General features: G+C 36.3%; 1 protein-coding gene across 1 annotated transcript in view; it reads left to right on the forward strand.

Annotated features, from left to right (window-relative positions):
• LOC117103032 overlaps nucleotides 1–10,464 on the forward strand; it is a 16,803-nt gene extending 6,339 nt beyond the window's left edge. Inside the window, exons 2-7 of the mRNA XM_033243495.1 lie at nucleotides 3,836–3,909; nucleotides 6,934–7,716; nucleotides 7,872–8,033; nucleotides 8,479–8,667; nucleotides 8,841–8,973; nucleotides 9,375–10,464. Coding sequence (XP_033099386.1) covers nucleotides 3,836–3,909; nucleotides 6,934–7,716; nucleotides 7,872–8,033; nucleotides 8,479–8,667; nucleotides 8,841–8,973; nucleotides 9,375–9,655 — 1,622 coding nt within the window. The 3' untranslated portion in view covers nucleotides 9,656–10,464. The remainder of the gene's footprint in view (nucleotides 1–3,835; nucleotides 3,910–6,933; nucleotides 7,717–7,871; nucleotides 8,034–8,478; nucleotides 8,668–8,840; nucleotides 8,974–9,374) is intronic.
• The last annotated feature ends 2,311 nt before the right edge of the window (nucleotides 10,465–12,775 follow it).

Below are 12,775 nucleotides of genomic sequence, written 5' to 3' on the forward strand. Positions count from 1 at the left end.
TATTTAATTAATTTTTGCTGGTCGTCACATATCATTTATTTGCAAAAATAATAGGAGCTACTTAAGGATTGCCTAATTAAAGAATGCTTGCCATCGAGGGGCTCTCTCTGTCTATGGGCGAGGATTAAAGAACTGCTTAAAAATACCGGTAGTAAATTATTACAGTATTATTTTATAATATGAAATTGGATATAAAGTAGCGAAATCATAAAAAAAATCTATAAATAGTTACATGAAATTCGACTGCTAAAAAGATTAAATGAAATTAAACTATACAGGAGGCCGCTAACTGTATTATACAATATTATACACAGGAACGCACATCACGTTAGATCGACACAGAACGCGCATCGCGTATGACACAAAATGGCTTCTAAATTCTCAATGTCGCAACTCTTTCTATCTCATAGAGGTACAATAAGAATAATAATAATAGCTCTATGTTCTATCTATGGCTCTGCCTTGACCGATAACAGAGCGCCCTCTAATATCCACCGGCTTCAAGTTCAAGAGCGGTTAATAAATATTATTATTATCACTATTGTATCCTTTTATCCTTGTATAATTTTCCTTTTTTCTTTATTTTTTTTAATTTTGTAATAGTGAGGGTGTGAGCAAGCAAACAAGCAACATCCCTAAAATGATCAATATCCGATTTACAGTTTTTTTTAAAAAATGATTATTATATACAGACACATTCATTAAAGAATGCTTGCCATTACCTGTATGATTACAATTATTAATAAATTATCAATATTTTCAAAGTTACCATGGTGGGGCGTAAGTGGTCAATCTGTAAAATTTCCTCCCTGGACCTTTCTTTTTATTCCTTTGCCAAGGCTAGTTTTCAACTAATAACATTAATACCAATAACCAGTTAGCTGCACTGAGCAGTAAATCTAGTAAATAATGTAGTATTTAAGCCAGTCTTGGACTAGAAAGGGAGGGAGTGGGGAGGGGGGGCAAGCCTAGCCTAGGCGTGGTTACGATGAAACTCTGTAATAAAATCGAGTCCAGGCTATGCTTAGGTTAGAGGCCTATGTCTATAGGGCTCTATGTACTAATAGGCCTTAAGCCTAAAATAGGAGGCTAGTAGTAGAAATAGTGAATTCAAATAGGTCTACACTGAGGTAATACAGAACACCAGGGAGGTACTATTAGGGGGACCCACTATGACACTCAAAGTAGGGAGCCTCTTGGCAATTCTAAATACCTAGGCCCTTCACTCCTAAGCCAGAGGCCCAGCTTTTCCCACACATGATCGAGCCGAAAGTTGTTCATCTAGGCCTAACCTAGGTTATGCCGAGGGCCTTGGTCTAGGCCTAGGTTGACTGAACTTTAATGTTTTTTAAAGCATTAGAGTTAATATAAGTCTAAAATTTTAGAGGAAGACATGATATACATACCTGTATACGTACTATTTTGAATCAAAAATACGTGTAAATGCGTGTGTTTACAGTCATAATTCGGATGAATTCCAAAATGGCGTATTTAGAAATTGGTTTGGCTGGTTCCCGGCGTTTGAGGCTGTTCCAGTATAGTAATTAAACTGTGTAATCTGGTTGTATATATAATATACAGGACGGCATAAGCCAGATTAGGATTATATAACCCTCGCATATTGCATTTTATAAGGACAGTCACCAGTCCTACATATATGAATATGATGACAATAGAATAATGGGGTGATTTGTCAGCTGATTATACTCTAATCTGTTCCGTGTAGCATCATACGTTGTATGGTACCGTATACATTCAGTATACCTTTTGTTAAATGCAATATGCGGTCCGTTTGATTAAGTGATTTTCCGATTGAGCGTCCACCCAAATTAACAGTTAACATTGTATAATTCTTATCTTAAACTTGGCGGAGGTCATCAGTATTTACATGACGACTATCAGTGGTGAAGCGATACAGCGGTTAAAATTAGCAATACCCACTAGAGGTGACTGTTCAAAACACAGACCTTGCACATTATGATATATTGAGAAAAAATAATAAATATATTATTATGAATAATGTCAGTTAATTCTGACGAAACGTGAAAACGTTACCAAGTTTATTTCCTTGCTAGCCTATCTAGCCTAGGCCCTGGCCTATGCTAGCTCGATTACAAAATAAATAATAAAATCGTTCGCAAATAATAGGCCTCCATAGGCTACGACCCTACCCTACCTAGCAACGCAAGACCTAGGGCCTAGGCCTAGCCGGAAAAAGTACACCGATCCCGCGCCAGGCAGTATCATGAGCATGTGGTGAAAACAAGGGTGAATTTTCTAACTTCTTAAATTTCGGGATTTCTTCGTTGCTGGCCTTGAAGCAAAAAAATCGGTTATCCTTTCTCGGCGCTTCATCCTCCTAGGAGGCTTCATCCTCCTCCTAGGCTATTTTTGGCGTGTCGCATGTCCTCGATCCCAGAGAAATGAAAAATGTCGAGCGCCCAAACTTTTGTGATGACGTCGTGCCAAAGTAAATAAACTACGGAGTACGCTATTGGTCAAATAGTTTAGGCAACAAACCTCTCATTAATATTCATTTTGAAGTCTTGCTGGTTACGTCATTCAGCTGGCTGCAGGTTGTTTTGATTTCTACGATCGGACTACGAACGATAGCGACAAATAAACAGTGCCAAAATGCTCCTATTTTGTAATAAATTTCACTATTTTGGAAACGGGGGATCGTTTTCTGGTTAAGGGGGTTCGCTGGCAAAAGGGGGGTTCGCTGAAAAAGGGGGGTTCGCCCGAACCCCAAAAAACCCCCCTGGCTACGGGCCTGTGAAGCGATACAGCGGTGGCCAGCCAACTCGGCTCCCCCTTTCAATAAAAATTACATTCATGAGTGATTAATATTATGAATTGATTCCTTAACATGTAAAATCTCTATAATTAATTTCATTATTATATGTAAAATCTCTATAATTTCATTATTATACTTAATTAAGCAATAATATTTTCATATATTTTTAAATTGATTTAATGGATCTGAACAAGGACGTCATAATGCACAAGGGAAAATTAACAGATATATTCTGAGCATAATTGATGTTTTTAGCCGATTCGTTTGGTTAGGACCATTAAAACGAAAATCCAGCGCTCCAATAGCCAAATTAATCGATGCTATATACAAAGAGCACGGCCCTCCTGACCGTTTACAGAGTGATAGGGGGAAAGAATTCGAGGGAAAGGTAAAACGAGTATGTAAGCAGATGAAAATAAAACTAATCAAATCTCGCCTTTACCACCCTCAGTCGCAGGGAAAGGTAGAAAGGGTTCACCGTCGACTCCGGAAGAAAATTGTATATGATCTCATGGTTTTATGAAAGCAAGGCATAAACTGGGTTGCTCATTTACCTGATTTCAACAGAATTTTAAACGAAGAGTGTAAAGAAGAGTTGGATTGGAAAACACCCTTCGAAATATTATTACGGACGAAAAGCAAATATCTTGACAAAAGTATCTATAGGTATCGGGTCAGAACATGAATTCGTTCCTATTAAACATCCTAGACCAAAGGACATTAACCGCAATGCAAAACATGTCAAAAGAGTTCGAAACAGAGCCAAACAATCCACCGAAAGAATGAATAAACCAATAGCACCAATGAAGACGTAATAATTAAATTCCACAATACAAACAAGAAAGGAGCAATCAAATAAAAAAAAATTATATTTTAAAAGGAAGAGTCATTGAAAAGTGAAAAAAACCCCCCAAAAAACATGGACTGTTCCAATACAAAGTTAAATTTCATAACCCCGATACATATCAAGAAACTGAAGAGTGGATATCTGTAGAAAATTAAAAAACTAAAGAAAAACATGACATTCACAATATTAAGCGAAGCAAGAGAAAAGCTGTATATACCGATTAGAGGTGAAGACAATTTTAATGACAGAGACTTTTCAGAGGAGGGTTTGTCGCTCCGTTACAATCCAACTGGTAATGGAAATCGCCAATTTGATGCCGTAAGGTTTGCCCTTGTAGATTTTGGGATTCACCAGACGGCCGAACAACTGTGGTGTGAAGTAGTACACTATCTTCAGCAAAACCCCGACAACATCGACGATATACCCCTGAAACTGTTTGTTGGGATGCCGTGGTCGAATTATACACATGGAATGGCAAACGATGGAACCTATGTTGACCATATTACATTGCAGACACTGGCAACTATTTATAGTGTAACTATAGTAGTTTATTCCTCTCTGGGAGCTGATGCCAGAACTGTCATAAACCCATTGTTTGCCGTTAGGAACAATACATCTAGGTCATTATGGGGAAGGCCACGGGGAGCACTAAATTTGTGTAAATAGAAGTAGAGTTGATTTAGGGCAACCACATGATGAATATATAAACGGGTTTGATGCTAACAATAGTGATGCTTTTCACATTCAGAGTAATGCCTCGCCTCCCGTATCTCACAACCAATTTGGAAATACATCACAGGGCTCGGTTCAAATAATGAAATTGAAATTGATTCTCCTCATTCTCCTGTTCTGGCAGATATCAAGAATCTTCCAAATGAAATTCTGGCGAAAATTAATGCAACAGCAATGTCGTCATCAGATTTTAATTGCCCCAGCCATGTTTGCCATACTTATAACCATAGAGCAAAGAAACAGAAGGAGTTGCAACGACCTGCACCCTTATCTAAAATCCAATTACACGCTAAGTAAACACGCCGTTTTTGCTATACTAAAGCACTACGATCGCCCGTGTGTTATCTACGATCTTATCTCTTTATAACTGGAGGTTCTTGCCGTGTCCCTCATCGGCGAGTCACTTGTTTTTGTGTATAAAGTAAGTAATTTTCAACAAACAAACTGACCTTAAATATAAAACGCATGCGCACTCATTTCTTTTTCTTTGAATCCAAGCGGTCTTGCGTAATTTATATAGATATTTTAATGCTGAAAATTTTACTTTTTAAACCAAGAAAATCGGCTTATTTGAACAGATTTTACACACAAATGTAAGTTTCAAGTATTTTACAGTATCACTAAAATGTGTTATTTTTATTCTTTTATAATGTAATGTTCCGTAAATCTCATAAAGTTGAAAATTAAGTTGTTGTGTTGAGAATTTATCGATGTTCATGTTTGTAGATGCGAGAGTCATGTGCAATATTGTGCATTGACGAAATTTAATTTTTAATGTGGAGGTTTTTCTGTGCCGATTTCACCGATTACAAAATACGGTCGGAAGTCTAGTCTAGGCCTAGTATGACTTTGGCCAATTTCCAACCATCGTACCCATTCAAACTTCTTATAAAAAAAAATAAATTAAGGATTAGGCCTATTATTAAATATTAGGCTATTAGCGTTAGCTTTTTGGTTAGGCTTGGCCTAGCCTAGGTGGCCTAGGAATATATTTGACGAGAAGGAAGGGCGGTTCGCACTAGGCCTACCTAGTACCGACAGTACCACCATACAGCAAGACCTATGCTACCATAGGTCCCTATCGTGGCTCAAATTAGTTTCAAAACTACTAGGCCTAGGCCCTATTAGGATAGGCTAGGCCTAGGGGCTAGGCCTATTTGATTTCTTAAGAGTAAATATTGCATTCATCATTTTTTTTTACTTGTAATTTGTGGTTAATTATTTTATTCTTGGTATACGTATTTCTTTTTAAGATAATTACTGTTCAGTTCTAATATTAAATCATTAATTCATAATAATTTTCTCTTTTTTTGTATCTTTTTTTTATTATTATTTTGAGCTTCCAATTCTCTGTTTTATAGTAATGGATGAAGGAAGCTGATTAATTGGCACTCACAATCAATTTAGTCTTTTGAAATTAGAATGAGAAAATGAACATCATAAAAATGAGGTTATTTTGATTTGACGTTGAGCAAAGAATGATTATATACTTTATTTCTTTTTAAAATGCACAGACCGAGATACGATGAGCAAGTTTTGTAGTTGTTTGCAAACTGTTTGCAGACTATGTGGATGTGCAAAAGCCATCAAAGAAGGTCGTCAACCATTGATGAAAAAGAACTTCTCAAGAATAATTATGGCTGCATTGGAAGTTGATGTCAGCAACGACGACGTAAATGTACACCCTCCATATATCTGCCAGTGTTGTGAACTGAAATTAAAACGATGGAAAACAAAGATGCAGAAGAACATGAAGGCTAACTGTAACATTACAGTCATGACATTTAATGCAAAAGAATGCATGTGCATAGAGGAACCACAACCAACTTTGAAATGCCATGAAGAAGCAGCAAAGAAGGCTGGACTTTTGTCCTGGCGTTCTGATGAATGCCTACAAATTTTAAGGCTGAACATATGTGGTAAAGTTGTAGTCACTCTTACAATTTTCCAGAATTTCACGTGGAAATTGATTGTTTCTGGTGTGGAATGTTCTCGGAAAACTTCAATACTTGAGCAGTATATGCATACACTATGTGTAGAAGATACGGAGAGACTTTGCCACCTGCTTGCATGGAAAAGTATATGTGTAGGGAATGAAGATTTCGGCGATCTTGTAAATTCAAAGAGAGGACCAGATGGTCAGATTCCATTAAAGATAACTTCTAACGACCGTTATTTTAGCGAATATGAGACCATCCGTCACAACAATTGTCATTTGTTGGTAGAAGGCGATCGCTGTCATGTATGCAGAATACACAGAACTGACTTGGCAGCTATGCGAAGTGCACTACATACAAAGAAGTGTGATGAGCAAGTTTCTCCATCATCTACAATTCCAAATAAGTTTTTGACAAGGCGCCAACTTGAAAATAAAGCGGTACATCTTCAAATGGATAGGCGTAGTTTGAAGAGACGAAATACATCATTGGAAGATAGAGTCAACAAAATGTACAATGCTGAAAGTGAAGTGGTTCCTCATCATCAATCGACTCAGCTCATGGAGGCATTTAATGCATGTACTGAACTGGACGATTTGCCAGATGATTCACCAGCAAAGTTGTTGTGGGAGCAACAAAAACTTTCAAATGAAAAAGGTAAACAAATGCGATGGCATCCAGCCATAATTCGATGGTGCATCGCTTTGCAAAACCGTTCTGCCTCAGCCTACAATCTTATGAGGGAAACTGGTTTTTTACGATTGCCGCACCCTAGAACCCTTCATCCATACAGTCATTTTGCAGATACCGCCTCCGGATTCTGTCCTGAAATGCTGCAACGGATTGTTTCAGATATAGGCCTTAATAAAGAAAACAGTGAATTGAAGAAAGACGTTTCTCTAATGTTTGATGAAATGAAGATCAAGTCTGGCTTAGGTTTTTCAAGCCGATCTGGTCAGATTGTGGGCTTCACTGATGTTGGAACTCTTGGTAATGAAATAAATACAAGGAGATGTAAAGGAGAAGAAGAGCCTCCAGTTGCAACACATGTTTTAGTGTTGATGTTGCGCGGCATCTTTTGCAAATTACATGCCCCAGTTGGATATTGTCCCACTAAAGGAGCCTCAAGTGATGAACTGTTTTCGTGCCTATGGGAAGCAGTAGAGTATGTAGAGACGGCGGGCTTCAGGGTTCGAGCATTTATCTCGGATGGTGCGTCGCCAAATAGAAAGTTTTATAGGCTACATTCTACTCCTGGATCAACGTCTATTACTTATGTCACTCACAATGAAATAGATCCAACAAGGAATATATATTTTATTTGCGATGTTTCACATTTGATGAAGACGACGCGAAACAACTTTGAGAACAGTAACTATCACTATAAGACACGGCACCTCCATGTAAGTTATCAAATTTTATTTCAATATGGTTACAAATAAACACTAAAACACGAAATTAAGCTAAATTGTACAGTACTGTACTCACCACATACATGGCATCAAACCAACGATGATTGGGGAAATGGAAATCATGTGATTATTAACTTTTTTCACAGTACAACAAAATGGATATCAAATGGACTTATCTGTTGGAACTGTATAATTGGGACACAGGATTAGACAGATATTCACCTGGACTTCGTCGCCTTCATAAGATCTCTTATGAGCATCTCCACCTGACCCCTTCTTTGAGAATGCGCGTGTACATGGCTGTGCAGGTATTTCTATGTTTGCACTGATGAAAATGTATTGTAGTATTATTTATTTATTTTGTAGATTTATTTGTCTTGTGTAGTTTCAGGCAGTTCATTTCTGTTTCTTTGCTGTATGATTCTGTGTATCATCACAATTTGTATACCACATTGTTTTGAATGGAATGAGACGCTGTGACCAGTTGTAAATGTCGATAAACAATGTTTCTTTGCTCTATGCTTATATTAAATGAATTAGTAGATAACCAAAATATATTTGGGACATCCAGTCTTTAAAAAGGAAGTTTTGTTAATATTTTGTAATTAAATTTAAGTCTACAAGAAATTCAAATGAATAATTTTTACAGATAGTAAGCACAACAATAGTAAACGTTAAAAAAAATAATTCTTGGAATATATTGTGATAAATAAAATTGACAAGAAAACTTTTCAACCAAATAATTTTTTATAGGTATTAAGCAGCACAGTAGCCAATGCTCTTGAGTGCCATGGACAATACTACACAGCTTCGACAGCAAAATTTATTAGGATGTTCGACACATTTTTCGACTGCTTGAATGTTTCCCGTCTACATCAGGATAGTCACAGTCTCAAACCAGCTTTAGCGCCGTATAGATCTAGTGATGACTGGCGTTTCAAGGTATACGTAGTTGCTTTACATTTAAAAAAGGCTTTCCGTAATCCAGTTACTGTCATCTGACTCTCAATATCTTACACTGGATCTCTTCATAAAGTAATTTGCTCTGTTTTACGCAGTAAGTTAAAGCAATTGTATGCTAACTAAATAATCTCTTAATTTGTGATTATTTCTAGTGGCTTAAGGAGGACTTTTTAGGATTCCTAGACGAGTGGGAGACTCAAGTCAATAACCTTGATAATGTGAGCAAGTCTGAGAAGCAGAAAATGCTGTTAAGCAGGGAGACCCAAGAAGGACTGAGAATAACAGGTTGGCAAAAAATAGTTTTTAAAAAAAATCTAGATTTCCAAGCCAACATAACATGTAGCTCGTTGAATGGCAGTAATGTTATCATTATTAAAAAATCATGATAAACACACCATATTTTAATAGTATTTCAGCATTTTATGTATGCTACAACAGCGCAGGAAGTTGTTTGCATTATTAAAGGTAGAGGTATGAGTTTGAGTGCTATACGGCTCAGGGTCTGACAGTTGATCTTTATGGTTTGACAAATATATAACACTCGATCTCAGCATCTATGTTCCCTACGACAACCATTGGAATGCCTATGATTGCTATTTTGGTTTATTACCCCTTAGAACTGCATCATATGCACATTTGTGTTACATTTATATAAAAATTAAATGAATTTTTTTTTACTGTTGTAGTCAATTCATTTGTGGACTTGGCTTCAGAACTGCTTTCTCGTCCTGATGTGGATTTTCTGTTGAGCGAGAAGTTTAATCAGGATCCGTTAGAGCAGTACTTCAGTAAACAACGTGGAGCTGGTGGGACATGTGACAACCCAACTGTTGCCCAGTTCGGCCAAAATATGCAAGCCTTATATGTTGCGTCTAGCTGTGCCAAAGCATCAAAGCGGGGAAACTGCAGAGGCCCTGATGAACGTAGTTGTATGTTAGATGACACACCTCTACCAAGGAGGAGATGAATTTATTCAGCATCACATTTATATAAATTTCTTAGCCAGGCACAAGATTTTGACTTTCCTTTTGTTTCTTTGTGGAAGGAAAATTGCCTACTATTAAATTTTAGATAGTAATTTATAATACTATAGTTATATTTCTGTAAATAGATTTTGTAAAAGTGTACATATTTATTAAATCTGGTCACCATTCCATCATGCATAATCCTGACTACCATTTTTGGCCGATAATTAAAACAGTATTCCTGTTGTATGTGTAATTGCCGAAAGGCCCACTGATTAGTCTCGGGTAAGATAGAATAGTATATACTCCAAGTATTGAAAGACACGCTTTCGTGAATTGATTCACTATTGCGGCATTAATTATGTCTGACATAATTGATGCCGAAATGTTGAATCCATTCACGATGGCGTGCATTTGAATACTTGGAGCATGTATTATACTATCTTATGTGTAATTGCCTTGAGAGTTTTATATTATTGTACATAAAATTAGTTAAATATCTATTTTATTAGTATTTTAAGAATAATGAGCCATTTCACATTTCCAACTATGTCAATTAACATACACCTACAGTATGTTGTATACGTGGTGTTTATGTCGATAGAGTTCTATGACCTTAATACGATCATGCGCAGTTAGAAAAGGCTTATTTAATGCTTGAATTGATGTGTCATTATATAGCTGCTCAACTATTGCTAAAATATTCCTTTTTTTATTCATAAAAGTTGAAAGCTGTCAGTTATAGAATTTTTATGATTACATTTGTTTTTGTTTAATAATTTAAGGATTACTTTGTTCGAATAAATGTTATTGTCACACCACATCCTTGATGACTATGAGAGGTTCTTGTCCTGGATGAAAACATTGTTGGCTATTTAGAGAACAACGGAGGGTTTATACAGTGCATTGTGAAATAACAAAACAATCTCTACAGAAAAGGAATAAAATAACTTGTTGGAAGTAAATTTATTTTTTGCACATTCATTGTATAACCATCATAGCATTTAATTATTTACATGACTAATTTAGTACATCGTTACAACTGTTTCTTTGCTCTATGTTTACAAGTCTTTTCGCAGTGCTTTTTCAGACTTTCTTGAAATCTCATTACTGTTTGCCTTCTTTAAGTCTAGATAAACCTTTAAAAACGCATGCATCCTGATTTTAATCCACAACCTAATTACTATATCGAGTAAATGTTTAGATGCATCACCAACAATTTTATTTCTTGTTAGGTTACACCAGTACTTGTGTACTGTTGGATTTTCTAGTACTGTGTTCATAATAATGTCCTTAACATTGGCATTTGGCATTGAATTCAATCTACTGATTGTCAGGTATTTTCTGTTTTCATTTTCTAAAGTTCTAAAAAATAAATAAACATCATCAGTAACATTAAATAATCCACCCCTACTTTGCTTAGCTATCCAAAGTTTTGAATAGTCCAAAAATGAGTGGGTCGTGTCAGAACCATTAACCTTCCATGCTGACAAGAACTTGCAATATGTTTTTGCAGTTGAATTGGAAAATCTTTTAAATTTCTTCAAGAGTGCATAGGGCACATAACCCGCTACATAACGAACAACTTGTTCTTCGTTTTGGTCCAGAGGTTTGGGTTCCTGCACCTTGGGCTTTGGCATGTCCTTGTCATGGCGATCTGTCAGAATTAAACTTAGCAGAGTTCTCATTACAAAGTGATTTAATGTCCCAACATGCTGGCCTTCTGTATCCAAGTCTAATGACTCCATCAATTTCTTCCATTTGACACCACCAGACAGTGTGTACTGGTGAAAAACACGACAGACCATTTCATTTGCCTCTGGTTTTATTTTTTTACTATCCCCAGCTGTCACAATGTCCCAAAAGTCTGTTACAATATCTAATGCAAAGTCTGTAAACTGTTTGGAATCTGCATGTTGGAGCAGCTTGGTGGCAAGATCTAAAACTTGTATTGATGTTTGTGTATGGTGCTGTATATACGGGATGCTCCTTTACCTTCCGTAATGCCGAAAGCAAATATACCTTTGGTTGACCGTTGCCGATTGCATCATCTTTTTTAAACTTAACAGTTGGTCTTTTAACCGCTGAAAACAAAGAATGTATTTTTAATTGTTTTAATAATTAAAAAAAAATGGGATGCACACTCTTACAGAATTCAGAAAAAATTTAATGAGCAACAGCTAAAACGTAAACAGTCAAAAATAGTACCATAGTTTTCGGACAACACTAGTTCTTCTTCAGTGGCAATATATATATATATACATATACACATTATACACACATACTTTATACATATTATATATATGTATACTGTATAGTCATGACAAAAAATGGTTTTAATGTATTGTCCACAAACTTACCTTTTTTACGTTTACTTTTGGCTGGTATGTCTTTGGCCTTATCCTTTTTGTATGTTGTACTTGAAATATCTGTACAAGAAAAAAGATGCAGAAAATAAAACAAAAATATTTTTTAATGATATTAATTCACCAACCACGAACTTATAATTGATAGATATAAATACAGTATTTTGAATTCGCTAGACCCACCAATTAGGGTTTACTTCTTCACTGACACTAGCCATAGAGCAAAGAATCTTTGCTCTATGCACTAGCCTAGCTAGCCTAGGCCTAGAGAAGCAACAGACACTCGTTTTCATTTCATCATTCATTCGTTCTGTTGCCTAAAGAATTATTTCGGATAATTAAAGTTGACAAGAAGCTTACACACCTTTCCCGATTTCTGGGTTACAACGACTACATATCCAATCTGCTTCAAGTACTTTCATCTCAATGCAATTACGATGAAACCACCGAATTTTGCAAGGCTTGCTGTTGCAGAGAATCATATCTGTAGTCCCCGGCTGCAAACAAACACAGTATTGCTGGCGTACATTTTCTAGACCTAGGCCTACATCGTCTTCTTCAAAATCGACTGGTGGTAGATCGTTTACATCAAATTCATCGTCGGAAAAATCACTAAAATCCTCATTATCCATAACTGATAAGTGATTATATCTATGGTAATTGTTACTAATTTAATTAATTTATCACCACGTCAAGCGTGAACCTTTGATCTAAGCTTGTTGCATCTCCTTCTGTTTCTTTGCTCTATGTTATAAC

The sequence above is a fragment of the Anneissia japonica genome, unplaced genomic scaffold (assembly GCF_011630105.1).
Source record: "Anneissia japonica isolate Jap-2015-1 unplaced genomic scaffold, ASM1163010v1 scaffold8218_len373358_cov135, whole genome shotgun sequence".
Classification (NCBI taxonomy): domain Eukaryota; kingdom Metazoa; phylum Echinodermata; class Crinoidea; order Comatulida; family Comatulidae; genus Anneissia; species Anneissia japonica.